The 14,650-nt window shown below is 47.2% G+C and overlaps 1 protein-coding gene across 1 annotated transcript in view; it reads left to right on the top strand.

Annotated features, from left to right (window-relative positions):
• The first annotated feature begins 260 nt into the window (after positions 1 to 260).
• LOC142209912 (urokinase plasminogen activator surface receptor-like) overlaps positions 261 to 14,650 on the top strand; it is a 29,200-nt gene continuing 14,810 nt past the window's right edge. The window contains exons 1-2 of the mRNA XM_075278951.1: positions 261 to 328; positions 9,951 to 10,064. Of these exons, the coding sequence (XP_075135052.1) occupies positions 274 to 328; positions 9,951 to 10,064 (169 nt within the window). The 5' untranslated portion in view covers positions 261 to 273. The remainder of the gene's footprint in view (positions 329 to 9,950; positions 10,065 to 14,650) is intronic.

The following is a 14,650-nucleotide window of genomic DNA, read 5'->3' as shown; positions in this document are numbered from 1 at the left end:
AGGACGTCAGGTCACATGAGTAACACTTTGTGGTATTTTCCATTTTCGGGTGGTGCCTCCTCTATAGGTCATGATTGTAAAATTTACAGTTTCTTTGCTGCATTTTTTGCAGGGGAGGGAGAATAAAGCGCGAGGTGTGTCCATCATCATCATCACCAAACCAGTTCTCAGCTATGTCCTCTCTATTACTATAGTGCTGAGCCACAGGTGAGGACGCTGCCTCCCCCCCCACAGACCGACAACAGGGGGGAGAGAGCCGAGGGGCACCGGGAGATGATGGCGAAAGGCTGGACCCTACTGCTACTCCTCTGCCTGCACATCTCACAAGGTGGGTGCACAACCCCCGAATAATGGGGGATCTGTAGAGGAACCTCATCCTGTACCTGCTGGAGGGAGACCTGTCACAGGTCCGCGCCCGCTGCCCTCATGTTCTTTGATGTTTTGTAATGTAGATGTAAATGTCAGCGCTGGCTCTGCTACATCTGTATAGTGACCTAGAGCTCGGGGCTGATCTGCGAGGGCACCATTATAACATTACTATGGAAAGAGCTAGGGCTGTGCATGGGATTGTTCGTGGCCATAATGGGATGTGATTGGGGTAGTCGCCTTATTTGGGGGGTTTATGGTGCAGACATCACTTTGGTGACCCTATGACCCCCTGTGACCATTGTAGTGGGGCCTCAGCATTGGTGTATGACTCCTAATCTAACTAGCGGGGACAACATGGCCCATATATGTGCTTGACATGGTCACAGAGTATTCATGTAAAATAGGAAATCAGTCACTCACCTACACCCTTGCTGAGGGCCAATGGCCAGGGGGGGTGGCACATAGTCGTAGTGGTAGTGGACTATTACAGTGTATCATGGCTATAGTGGCCGGAAAGGGGCCGAGACTCTGAGTGTCCATGGTGGGGCCCACATCAGTGCCTGTCCGCCCCATGCCGTATGTAGATACTATGACACAACCCCCAATGAGACTACCTGTTTTGGTCAGGGCATGCTGGGAGTTGTAGTTTTGGACCCAGACTGAAGACCACAGGTATACACCATGGATGGAGGTGACATGATCATCCATAGTAGCACTTCATCTCCTGGCCTTGCTTATTCCGGGGGCCTCTGTTTGGGTTGGTCCTCCCTCTTATGGGGAAACCTTGTACACAGTTACATCGGGTTGTGATGGAGCCGGTGTATCACAGATGTTTGTATCAGGCTGCACAATATACTGTTGGATGAACTTGCAATTTGCAAAGACTTAATAACATGTACGCAGGGCACCAATATGCCCAGACTCTGCCCCTTTACAGTGGCTCACACTGGCAGTGACCTCTGATCTTAGTACAAGGCTCCTCCTTACGTCTCTATATTGGGCACCAATATGTCCAGACTCTGCCCCTTTACTTCAGCCCACACTGGCAGTGACCTCTGATCTTAGTACAAGGCTCCTCCTTACGTCTCTACATTGGGCACCAATATGCCCAGACTCTGCCCCTTTACTTCAGCCCACACTGGCAGTGACCTCTGATCTTAGTACAAGGCTCCTCCTTACGTCTCTACATTGGGCACCAATATGCCCAGACTCTGCCCCTTTACTTCAGCCCACGCTGGCAGTGACCTCTGATCTTGGTACAAGGCTCCTTACTTCTTACGTCTCTACATTGGGCACTGATATGCCCAGACTCTGCCCCTTTACTTCAGCCCACGCTGGCAGTGACCTCTGATCTTAGTACAAGGCTCCTCCTTACGTCTCTACATTGGGCACCAATATGCCCAGACTCTGCCCCTTTACTTCAGCCCACACTGGCAGTGACCTCTGATCTTAGTACAAGGCTCCTCCTTACGTCTCTACATTGGGCACCAATATGCCCAGACTCTGCCCCTTTACTTCAGCCCACGCTGGCAGTGACCTCTGATCTTGGTACAAGGCTCCTTACTTCTTACGTCTCTACATTGGGCACCGATATGCCCAGACTCTGCCCCTTTACAGCGCCCCACGCTGGCAGTGACCTCTGATCTTAGTACAAGGCTCCTCCTTACGTCTCTACATTGGGCACCAATATGCCCAGACTCTTCCCCTTTACAGCAGTCCACCCTAGCAGTGACCTCTGATCTTAGTACAAGGCTCCTTACTTCTTACATCTCTACATTGGGCCCCACAAGCGAATTTTTATGTTGCCCCAATTGCAGTTCAATAGAGTGAGGACGGGTCCTCTTGGTGTGGTCACATTTGGCTACGGGAGACCCGTCTACTGATGTCAGTCCGATGACAAGCCCGGACGGCCACTGACCAGGAGTTGCCCTTCAATATCGTTCACTTAGCCGACTCTACGTGTCATCGCCATTGTGTTATGACCAAGAGGAGCCGAGCGCCTTGTAACGAATTTTCCAAAAATTTCAGGTTCAATCAAACTTGAAATTTTGGGGGTTTGCTACTTACAAATCGTTATAATAGTCCGGGGTTTCTCTTTAAACCTCAGGGTGGAATGATCAGAGGCCCAGGGAGGTGCGGACACCATAACAAACCCACCTGTCCCCCTCACCTCTCCTGAGTGTTCAGTCTACCTCCCCAATGTACCCCATGACATTGACGCACCCTAAGTGACCACTGAGATCCAAATCAGCGGACCCCGCAGTGACCCCGGGACGTGTATTTGGAGAAGGGTTTGGTGGGTGAAGACTGGACGCCAGGAAAGAAGACCAAGTGTCTGACTGCGGTCAGGAAGATGAGTGTCAGTGTGTTATGTTGTCCGCACCTCCCATGGGCCTCTGATTTTTCTAATCTCCAGTGTGCAGTGACCTCATAGTATCATAAAGACAGTTCCAACCCAAGAGTTCGGAACGTAGTCGTTGGGCAAACCCGGTGGATATTCAGAAAACAATTCCCGCCTGGTTACCCATCGCCAGGACGGAGTCTCATCCACTATGAGTTACGGGGCCGGTGCGATACCCACAATGAAATGATCAGATGAGACTCATCGGCTCTGACCGTAGGACGTTCCAAATCTGCGACTTCAGATCTAGCTTCGGTTTTGTAGTTTTTAAGACGCGGCGACACCTGATGTCCAGTCCTTGGTATCAGTAAGGAGTCGGGGTTCCCAGAGCATGTAGACTCTCCGGCCGTTTCCCCCTCCATGACAAGAGACCCTCTACTCAATCTATTATCAAACCTTAAAGGATCACTCCAGACACCGCTCCATTAGTCCTTCCGCAGGACTCCGGGGGCGGAGCCGACCACACGGGCCATCTCACTGGCGTTCTTTGAATTCTCGCTCAGATTGCCCCTCGGGCTCTATAGCCGGCATAACATAGGGTTTCAGATGTACCTGAGTGTCCCTTTAACCCCTTCCCTGCCCAAATATAAACAGGCAACCAATACGGTCCTTGTGCCAGCAGCCTGGTCCTAGGTGAGCCGCCTGCTGGATTGGGCAGCTGCATCGGCATCCTGGTCCTATATGGGGTAATATTTTGTCTGAAACCTCACCTCGGTGGGCGAAATTTATGAAGACCGGTGCGGAGCGCTTCAGTTAGGAGGAGGTGCACACTTCTTCATAACTCCACCGAGCCGTGCGCCCGCACAGTGGTATCTGCACCAGCTGCAGGTGAATATAGTGCACCGTCCACGACACGGCCTCCTCCATGGGCTGCGCAAAGGAGAAAAAAGGTGCAAATTTTTGCAAAAAATCTAATTTATGCAAAAAGTTTTGGGGGTAAAAAATAAATCAATCCTGCTCAGAGTGTGGGGAGTTGTAGGGAACCCTGTGATGTCACTTGTGATGTCATAGGGGTTCCCTGCACAGTGGGCAGACCTTAAACATCCAAATTTTAGCAAGCTATTCTAATTGGGCCAACTGTCCTGATGGCTCCCAAAATAAGGGGAGACCCCGCATCACTGGAAAGGGGCGGGGCAAAGGTTGGCAAGCCAAACTAAATACAATACAGACCGCAGACCCATCGTGACCAAATCCTGACTGCCGCCCCCCGTTGAAGTCTTTCGGCCCCAGCCGACGCTCGCGCCTTGATGTCTCCGCTGATTGAAGACTCGTTATCTCCCTTTTTAGCAATTTGTTCTTTCATATTTTACAAGCGCCGTTATCTGAGTCGTCGTCGTCTGTCGCCGTCGCCGCCGCTGAGCCGAGATAAGTATGCGTGTTCATGGAGATATCTGAAGTGAAGTCATTGAAGACGGAAAATTAGAGAATCTGCACAAATGAGATGAAATTAGCAAATTTTTTTTCTAAGACAATATAAATTAAGGCAATAAATTGGGATAATTAACGGTAATCGCCGTATTATAATATCTTATCATTGCCGTACCTGGAGTGGCGCCATATTATAATATCTTATCACCACCGTACCTGGAGTGGCGCCGCGCCATTCAGGAGATTGTCCTGACCTGTGCGATCCAACCAGTAACTACAGAGGAAATCTTTGTAACCGAAGATCTGACAGATCTACCACGATTATTCCGATAATGGACCGTCACCACAAACCCTTATAGAGGACCTGACGACCCCCCCACGACATGTCTAAGTTAGTAAGTAACAATGCTGGAGAACATTAGGTTGTGGTGTCCCTCTGTTATTCCTCCTGGAAATATATAATGCACCCTGACACTGTCCAATGGGCAGGGAAGATGAGAGGTAGTAGCCATTTCTTAGGTTATGCATGTATTTCCAGGAGGAATAATTGAGTAATGTGACAAAAAGCATTGCAAAGTTTCTCAAGGAGACGGTTTGTCTAGAAGGGCTTTTGGGCCCCAACCCAGGTCACTTCTTACCCATAGGGAGCAGGATAAAGATGGTGAACAGCAATGAAGTGCATGGACCTGTGTGCCCGGATAGGAGGAGGCTGTGTATGAGCCAGGAGGAGCAGCAGGAGGAACCCTGCTCTCTGTATATAGACAGAGAGATAGATAGGAGATAGATAGATAGATAGATAGATAGATAGATAGATAGATAGGAGATAGATAGATAGATAGATAGATAGATAGATAGGAGATAGATAGATAGATGATAGATAGATAGGAGATAGATAGATAGATAGATAGATAGATAGATAGATAGATAGATAGGAGATAGATAGATAGATAGATAGATAGATAGGAGATAGATAGATAGATAGATAGATAGGAGATAGATAGATAGATAGATAGATAGATAGATAGATAGGAGATAGATAGGAGATAGATAGATAGATAGATAGATAGATAGATAGGAGATAGATAGATAGATAGATAGATAGATAGAGAGAGAGAGAGAGAGAGAGAGAGATAGATAGATAGATAGATAGATAGATAGATAGATAGATAGATAGAAAGATAGATAGGAGATAGATAGATAGATAGATAGATAGATAGATAGATAGATAGATAGGAGATAGATAGATAGATAGATAGATAGATAGATAGATAGGAGATAGATAGATAGATAGATAGATAATAGATAGATAGATAGATAGATAGATAGATAGAAAGATAGATAGGAGATAGATAGATAGATAGATAGATAGATAGATAGATAGGAGATAGATAGATAGATAGATAGATAGGAGATAGATAGATAGATAGATAGATAGATGATAGATAGATAGATAGATAGATAGATAGATAGATAGATAGATAGGAGATAGATAGATAGATAGATAGATAGGAGATAGATAGATAGATAGGAGATAGATAGATAGATAGATAGATAGATAGATAGATAGGAGATAGATAGATAGATAGATAGATAGATAGATAGATAGATAGATAGGAGATAGATAGATAGATAGATAGATAGATAGGAGATAGATAGATAGATAGATAGATAGGAGATAGATAGATAGATAGATAGATAGATAGATAGAAGATAGATAGATAGATAGATAGATAGATAGATAGATAGATAGGAGATAGATAGATAGATAGATAGATAGGAGATAGATAGATAGATAGATAGATAGATAGATAGATGATAGATAGATAGATAGATAGATAGAAAGATAGATAGGAGATAGATAGATAGATAGATAGATAGGAGATAGATAGATAGATAGATAGATAGGAGATAGATAGATAGATAGATAGATAGATAGATGATAGATAGATAGATAGATAGATAGATAGATAGGAGATAGATAGATAGGAGATAGATAGATAGATAGATAGATAGGAGATAGATAGATAGATAGATAGATAGATAGATAGATAGGAGATAGATAGATAGATAGATAGATAGGAGATAGATAGATAGATAGATAGATAGATAGATAGGAGATAGATAGATAGATAGATAGATAGATGATAGATAGATAGATAGATAGATAGATAGATAGATAGAAGATAGATAGATAGATAGATAGATAGATAGATAGAAGATAGATAGATAGATAGATAGATAGGCGATAGATATATAGATAGATAGATAGATAGATAGATAGGAGATAGATAGATAGATAGATAGATAGATGATAGCTAGATAGATAGATAGATAGATAGATAGATAGGAGATAGATAGATAGATAGATAGATAGATAGATAGGAGATAGATAGATAGATAGGAGATAGATAGATAGATAGATAGATAGATAGATAGATAGAAGATAGATAGATAGATAGATAGATAGATAGATAGGAGATAGATAGATAGATAGATAGATAGATAGAAGATAGATAGATAGATAGATAGATAGATAGATAGATAGGAGATAGATAGATAGATAGATAGATAGATAGATAGGAGATAGATAGATAGATAGATAGATAGGAGATAGATAGATAGATAGATGATAGATAGATAGATAGATAGATAGATAGATAGATAGAAGATAGATAGATAGATAGATAGATAGATAGATAGATAGAAGATAGATAGATAGATAGATAGATAGATAGGCGATAGATAGATAGATAGATAGATAGATAGATAGGAGATAGATATATAGATAGATAGATAGATAGATAGATAGATAGATAGATAGGAGATAGATAGATAGATAGATAGATAGATGATAGATAGATAGATAGATAGATAGATAGGAGATAGATAGATAGATAGATAGATAGATAGATAGATAGATAGGAGATAGATAGATAGATAGATAGATAGATAGATAGATAGGAGATAGATAGATAGATAGATAGAAGATAGATAGATAGATAGATAGATAGATAGATAGATAGATAGGAGATAGATAGATAGATAGATAGATAGATAGATAGATAGAAGATAGATAGATAGATAGATAGATAGGAGATAGATAGATAGATGATAGATAGATAGATAGATAGATAGATAGGAGATAGATAGATAGATAGATAGATAGATAGATAGATAGATGATAGATAATATTGTGATTTCTTTCTCTATATGTTTTCTACTAGACTCTGCCCGCAACTTCGTCTGCATGTTGTTGGTGTCGATGATTTGCCTGCTATAGCGATTTGGCAGCTGTAAGAGCCACTTAATGCCTAGTTTGCTCAATTCTCCTCAGCTCCTCTTGAGGAGAACTCTGTGACTTCTGGCTCCTTCATAGCTCTCGTTGTTTGCGACAAATTAGATTTTCTTTTTCCTGCCATGTTTAAAGTTGGGAAACTGCCAATGTGGAGTAAAGGTGTTTTCCCCTCCAGTGTGTCAGCACTGCCTGGAGCAGATCAGATAATATGCAGATGCTTGTACACAATGGACTCAGTGTTATCTGTGTGTTACATAGAGAGATAACAGACCTGGGACCTGAGATAAGCGGCTGCAGGAGCAGTGTAATATAGTATGTGACCATAAATCCAGAACAGTAGTGAAGCCATGTCATGTACCCGGATACAATGTAGCCGATGTTACTCCAGGTTACAGAGTATCTATGGGACAAATTCATTCATATCCGTTCAGCCGTTTTTGCCTCATTGAGGAACAAATATCCAAACTACCACATATATAGTACTAGCAGGAGGACCCGGCTTTGCACGGGTATATTACATTTTATGTTTGTGTAGTGGCCCCATAAGACTTGTCCAATTTTGCACTGATGTATTTTGTATGTTGTTCGTGTATGTCCATAAGCGTCATGTGATTATGTGTATCTCATTTTGATTATCAGTGAAAAACCTGTGATCAGTTGTTATGGATACCTGGAGTAAAGCTGTATCTAATCCTTCCCCGTGTAGTACTGTGTTTAAATGCAAGTATCTAATCCTTGTTGGTGTGGTACTGTGTGCAGATGCACATGTCTAATCCTCTGACGTGTGGTACTGTGTGCAGACGTTCTTATCTTATGCTCTGGTGTGTGGAACTGTGTGCAGATGCGTGTATCCAATCCTTTGGCATGTGGTACTGTGTGCAGACGCGTGTATCTAATCCTTCGGCATGTGGAACCGTGTGCAGACGCACGTATCTAATCCTTCAGTGTGTGGAACTGTGTGCAGAAGCGCGTATTTAATCCTCTGGTGTGTGGGACTGTGTGCAGACCCGTGTATCTAATCCTCTGGCGTGTGATACTGTGTGCAGACCCGTGTATCTAATCCTCTGATGCGTGTATCTCAGTTTGGATATAAGTGTTGGGTTGTGCATGTGGAGTGACCGTGTGTATTGCAGTTGGAATATGAGTGAAAGTCTTGCAGGTTTGTATTGGCTAAGGGGGGGCACTGTGTTTGGAATGCTGTATCTCAGCAACAGTTCGTCCGAGCGAGTTGGAGTCGCGTCTTAAACCTTCCCGGATACCTGAAGTATCTCTGTACCAAATTTGGTGAAGATCGGTCCAGTCGTTTGGTTCGCATTAGAGAACAGACAGACAGACGGACAGACAGACAGAAATTCATTTTTATAATATAGAGAGATTAGTAGGATAGTATATATATATATATATATATATATATATATATACTGTCACATGTATAATATTAGTAGGATAGGATATATATATACTGTCACATGTATAATATTAGTAGGATAGGATATATATATACTGTCACATGTATAATATTAGTAGGATAGGATATATATATACTGTCACATGTATAATATTAGTAGGATGTTACTCTGTATAGATACTATGTGTAGATGACTAGAAGTCCTTCTCTGCAGGGATCCATGTTGGGATAGTCACTTGTAGCTGTCCGCCCCGCGCGGTGCTGAAGCCTCCTCCCCGGGATCCCAGTTCTTGTTTTGGGGTGCAGATGGAGCAGACTTTAGTGTGACATGGAATAAGAGCAGCCCTGAATGTTTAGGACGATGCTCAGCAGAATCTTCTCTAGACCCCGCTCAGCTCTGCTTTCACATTCCTTCCACCATTCAGAAACATCAGATTTTAGGAATCTTCATGCCCGAGTGACTTTGACGTAATTCTTCTGAAAAGAGCGATTTCTATTTAGAGCAACAAACCTAACCAAATGCATCATGAAAGGTCAAGGCCTGGTGGGCTGACAATGGCAGGCATGTGGGGCTGGGGCCCGCCGTAGCTGCTGCCTTTGTGTGTGTAACCTCAGTAAATATCCTGTCATTGCGTATTGTGTGCAGCCTCTGACCCCGCCCACTCCTTTATATGCTCTACAAGGGCCCAGCAGGAGCGCACAAGGGGCACAGCCGGCCTGAAATAACAGACACATTGTTACTATACAAAAGTACAAACCCACCCTGTCCTGTAAGTCACCGCCAACCCTGTACTGCGGACATGCCTGACATACTTACCTAGGGGAGAGGGTGAGGGGCACAGGAGTGCAGACCGCCATATACCAGCTCAGTATATTCTATAGCTGTCACCGGTCACTGCCTTGACTCCTCATTGGGCTGAGCCTTTGTTTCTCCAGACACAGGGGGCGCTCTTATCTTGTCCCTGCTTAGGCATCTTGGTCAGTTTTGTGGCCCTCTGAGCTGGATGTAAAAGGGTCCTCCAGCCCCAGCAGCCATAGCATATCTATGTATACATATAGAGCGGGGGATGCGGGTCCTTGTCCTAACCTTGTCCACTTCTCTCCCATAGTGCTCTGCCTGAGATGTTTGCAGTGCGTTGGCTCCAGCTCCACGTGCCGGATGGTGGTGCGGAAGTGCCAGTCCTATGAGACCACCTGCATCTCCCTGGCCTACAGGGCAGAAGGTGAGCCCAATGGATAACCAATCACCAATCCAATACATTATATTGAGGGACGTGTAGACTTTTGCAATCCCCCAGTATATCTGATGCACAACATGAATCAGCTTTGTAAATGTGTCCTGTAGTTCTGTGTATTCTGCTCCATTGTAGAGTGGTGTGAGCTTCCATGGTTAAAGACTATAAACAAATCCAGTGTAGTCCAGTCTGATCCTCCGCCCCGCTACACATGTGGCCTCACATAATAGGGGAAGGTCAGCCCAACCTACTGGATTACAACAAACTTGGTCTGGAGGAGATAAATCACAAGATGGGTCTCAGAGATGTCTAAAGGGGACAGAGGTCTGGAGAGAATACAGGAGGGGTCTGGAGAAGACAGAAGAGTCTGGAGAAGACAGAGGGTTCTGGAGGGGACAGAGGAGTTTGGAGAGGGACAGAGGGGCATGGAGGAGGAATAGAGGAATCTGGAGAAGGATAAAGGACTCTGGAAGGAAGAGAAAGGTCAGGATTAGAACTGAGTGATCTGGAGGAGGACAGAGAGGTCTGGAAGAGGACAGAGGTGTCTGGAGGGGACAGAGGGGTCTGGAGGAGGAAAGAGGAATCTGGAGGAGGAAAGAGGAATCTGGAGGAGGACAGAGGAGCCTGGAGGAGGTGAGAGGGGTCTGGAGGAGGCCAGAGGGGTCTGGAGGAGGCCAGAGGGGTCTGGAGAAGGAGAGAGGAGCCTGGAGGAGGTGAGAGGGGTCTGGAGGAGGTCAGAGGGGTCTGGAGAAGGACAGAGGAATATGGAGGAGGTGAGAGGGGTCTGGAGTAGGCCAGAGGGGTCTGGAGAAGGACAGAGGAGCCTGGAGGAGGTGAGAGGGGTCTGGAGGAGGCCAGAGGGGTCTGGAGAAGGACAGAGGAGCCTGGAGGAGGTCAGAGGGGTCTGGAGAAGGACAGAGGAATATGGAGGAGGTGAGAGGGGTCTGGAGGAGGCCAGAGGGGTCTGGAGAAGGACAGAGGAGCCTGGAGGAGGTCAGAGGGGTCTGGAGGAGGCCAGAGGGGTCTGGAGAAGGACAGAGGAGGTGAGAGGAGTCTGGAGGAGGCCAGAGGGGTCTGGAGAAGGACAGAGGTGTCTGGAGGAGGTCAGAGGGGTCTGGAGAAGGACAGAGGAATATGGAGGAGGTGAGAGGGGTCTGGAGGAGGCCAGAGGGGTCTGGAGAAGGACAGAGGAGCCTGGAGGAGGTGAGAGGAGTCTGGAGGAGGCCAGAGGGGTCTGGAGAAGGACAGAGGAGCCTGGAGGAGGTGAGAGGGGTCTGGAGGAGACAGAGGGGTCTGGAGAAGGACAGAGGAATATGGAGGAGGACAGAGGGGTCTGGAGAAGGACAGAGGAGCCTGGAGGAGGTCAGAGGGGTCTGGAGAAGGACAGAGGAGCCTGGAGGAGGTCAGAGGAATCTTGAGGAGAACAGAGGGTCTGGAGGAGGCTAGAGTGTTGGGGTCTGGATTAGAACTGAGTGATCTGGAGGAGGACAGAGAGGTCTGGAGGAGGAAAGAGGAATCTGGAGGAGGAAAGAGGAATCTGGAGGAGGACAGAGTAGTCTAGAGGAGGACAGAGGGGTGTGGAAGCTGGACAGAGGAGTCTGGAGGACAGAGGGGTCTGGAGGAGGCCAGAGGAGCCTGGAGGAGGTGAGAGGGGTCTGGAGGAGGCCAGAGGGGTCTGGAGAAGGACAGAGGAGCCTGGAGAAGGTCATAGGGGTCTGGAGAAGGACAGAGGAATATGGAGGAGGTGAGAGGGGTCTGGAGTAGGCCAGAGGGGTCTGGAGAAGGACAGAGGAGCCTGGAGGAGGTGAGAGGGGTCTGGAGGAGGCCAGAGGGGTCTGGAGAAGGACAGAGGAGCCTGGAGGAGGTGAGAGGGGTCTGGAGGAAGCCAGAGGGGTCTGGAGAAGGACAGAGGAGCCTGGAGGAGGTCAGAGGGGTCTGGAGAAGGACAGAGGAATATGGAGGAGGTGAGAGGGGTCTGGAGTAGGCCAGAGGAATATGGAGGAGGTGAGAGGGGTCTGGAGTAGGCCAGAGGGATCTGGAGAAGGACAGAGGAGCCTGGAGGAGGTGAGAGGGGTCTGGAGGAGGCCAGAGGGGTCTGGAGAAAGACAGAGGAGCCTGGAGGAGGTGAGAGGGGTCTGGAGGAAGCCAGAGGGGTCTGGAGAAGGACAGAGGAGCCTGGAGGAGGTCAGAGGGGTCTGGAGAAGGACAGAGGAATATGGAGGAGGACAGAGGGGTCTGGAGAAGGACAGAGGAGCCTGGAGGAGGCCAGAGGGGTCTGGAGAAGGACAGCGGAGCCTGGAGGAGGTCAGAGGGGTCTGGAGAAGGACAGAGGAGCCTGGAGGAGGTCAGAAGAATCTTGAGGAGAACAGAGGGTCTGGAGGAGGCTAGAGTGTTGGAGTGGGCAGGGGGTCTGGCAGTGATTTGTCCTCTTCCTATTTGACCTCTTCATGTGCCCTAATAAAGTCCCTGGGCAATCTCTGCCTTTAGCCAATACTTTTAACCCTCTCACTGCTTAGCTGTGCACCCAATGTGTTTGGGATAGGGTTAATGGTCCTTCCTATCTCCTCATTTTCCTGGAGATTTACTACATAAGCCCAGATATAGATAGCGGGGCAGGCGCGGCTGTCACTGGATGTCACCCCCTGTCCTTCAGTGACCCGTCTCCTGGCCATTCGCCCACCAGTTTATCCATCTGTGTAAGGTTCAGTGGACTGGAGATGGCTTGTTCATGCGTCTCCCGACTCCCCCGGGCCCTGCAGACGTCTCTCGGATCATTTCACCCGATCACATGGAAGAATAAGAAAATGGCAATAAGATAATCCAGGAAGGCAGCGAATCGGAAAACGAGTGTCGGGGGCCACAATGGGGGACAGAGGAGCCCAGGATCAGGGAAATGAGAGTGCTCAATGTCTGACTCATTTCTGAGAGATCTTTAGATCCATCTGACCTCTGGTATTCTGATACACAGCTCCAAACCCCCTTCAGAGAGCAAAGGGTGAAGAGATCTTGTCTGTGGCCACCACTAGGGGGAGCCCTTATTACTATATTATTGTACAGGGGGCAGTTCACCCGGGCCCCTGTGTCCCCTTATGGCTTCTTTCATGCCAAATTTTTCTGTAACTTACAACTGCATTGCTGGACCTCTTATGTGACCCATTGAAACAACACTAACAGCCTGCAGCCCCCTTTCAGCCCCTACAAATTAAGAGGACCCCCTTGTGCCCTATAATATAACTGCATACACAAGGTAGCCATCCTCCCCCTTGTTTCACAGTGGAATAGCGCCCATTTATATCCCTCACATAGGAGAAAGTGCCCCTTTATATCTCCCACGTAGGAGAAAGCGCCCCCTTATATCCCCCACATAGGAGAATGCGCCCCCTTGTACCCCCCATATAGTAGAAAGCACCCCTTTGTATCCCCCACATGGGAGAAAGCCCCCCTTTATATCTCCCTTGTAGGAGAATGTGCCCCTTTGTGTCCCCCATGTAGGAGAATGCGCCCCTTTATATCCCCCACATAGGAGAAAGCTCCCCTTGTGTCCCCCACATAGGACAAAGCCCCCCTTGTGTCCCTCACATAGGACAAAGCCCCCCCTTGTGTCCCTCACATAGGACAAAGCCCCCCTTGTGTCCCCCACATAGGACAAAGCCCCCCTTGTGTCCCCCACATAGGAGAAAGCCCCCCTTGTGTCCCCCACATAGGACAAAGCCCCCCCTTGTGTCCCCCACATAGGACAAAGCCTCCCATGTGTCTCCCACATAGGACAAATCCCCCCATTGTGTCCCCCACATAGGACAAAGCGCCCCTTTATATCCCCCACATAGGATAAAGCGCCCCCTTGTGTCCCCCACATAGGACAAAGCCTCCCATGTGTCCCCCACATAGGACAAATCCCCCCATTGTGTCCCCCACATAGGACAAAGCGCCCCTTTATATCCCCCACATAGGAGAAAGCGCCCCCTGGTGTCCCCCACATAGGGATTAGTTCTCAGCACACACTCAATAGCGCTATACAAATAAACCAAACACTGTGTGACAATACGGAGCGTTAGAGGCGCAGCGCTGCCTGGGCGGCGGTGACATCACACGGGGCGGCTGACACCGATGTTGTGGGGCTGAAGTTGTCTAGACAGGTTCTGTCATCGCAGTAAATTCACAGTGGCCCCCAGCCGGCTATAGCCATAGTCTTCTTACAATGGGGACACATTCCAGGCGCGGCTGACGTGCTCACCCACAATAATTTAAGGCCTTTTGCTATCTGGGTCGCCTATAAATCTCTACTCATCCGCATAGCTAACATGACGCCATCTCCTTCCCCCCCACGTCTTCTGCCCCACACCCCCGCCGCCCTGCAGAATGCAAAGCAGAAAACATAGCAGGCGATCTGGTTGGAAACAAAGTCCCAGCGAGACCCCAGATAGATGGCGTCCTGGAGATCGGCGGATCCACGGGATCATGGAGTGACCGACCCTAAAATACACTCACTGATAAAAAAACTACCGCACCCAGACAGATGGGGCACGTAGTTATATGTCATAGGTAATTATTACAGGGGTCTGATCAGATGCTGG

The sequence above is a fragment of the Leptodactylus fuscus genome, chromosome 6 (genome assembly GCF_031893055.1).
Source record: "Leptodactylus fuscus isolate aLepFus1 chromosome 6, aLepFus1.hap2, whole genome shotgun sequence".
In the NCBI taxonomy this organism is placed as follows: domain Eukaryota; kingdom Metazoa; phylum Chordata; class Amphibia; order Anura; family Leptodactylidae; genus Leptodactylus; species Leptodactylus fuscus.
This window is presented reverse-complemented; position numbering and strand designations above follow the sequence as displayed.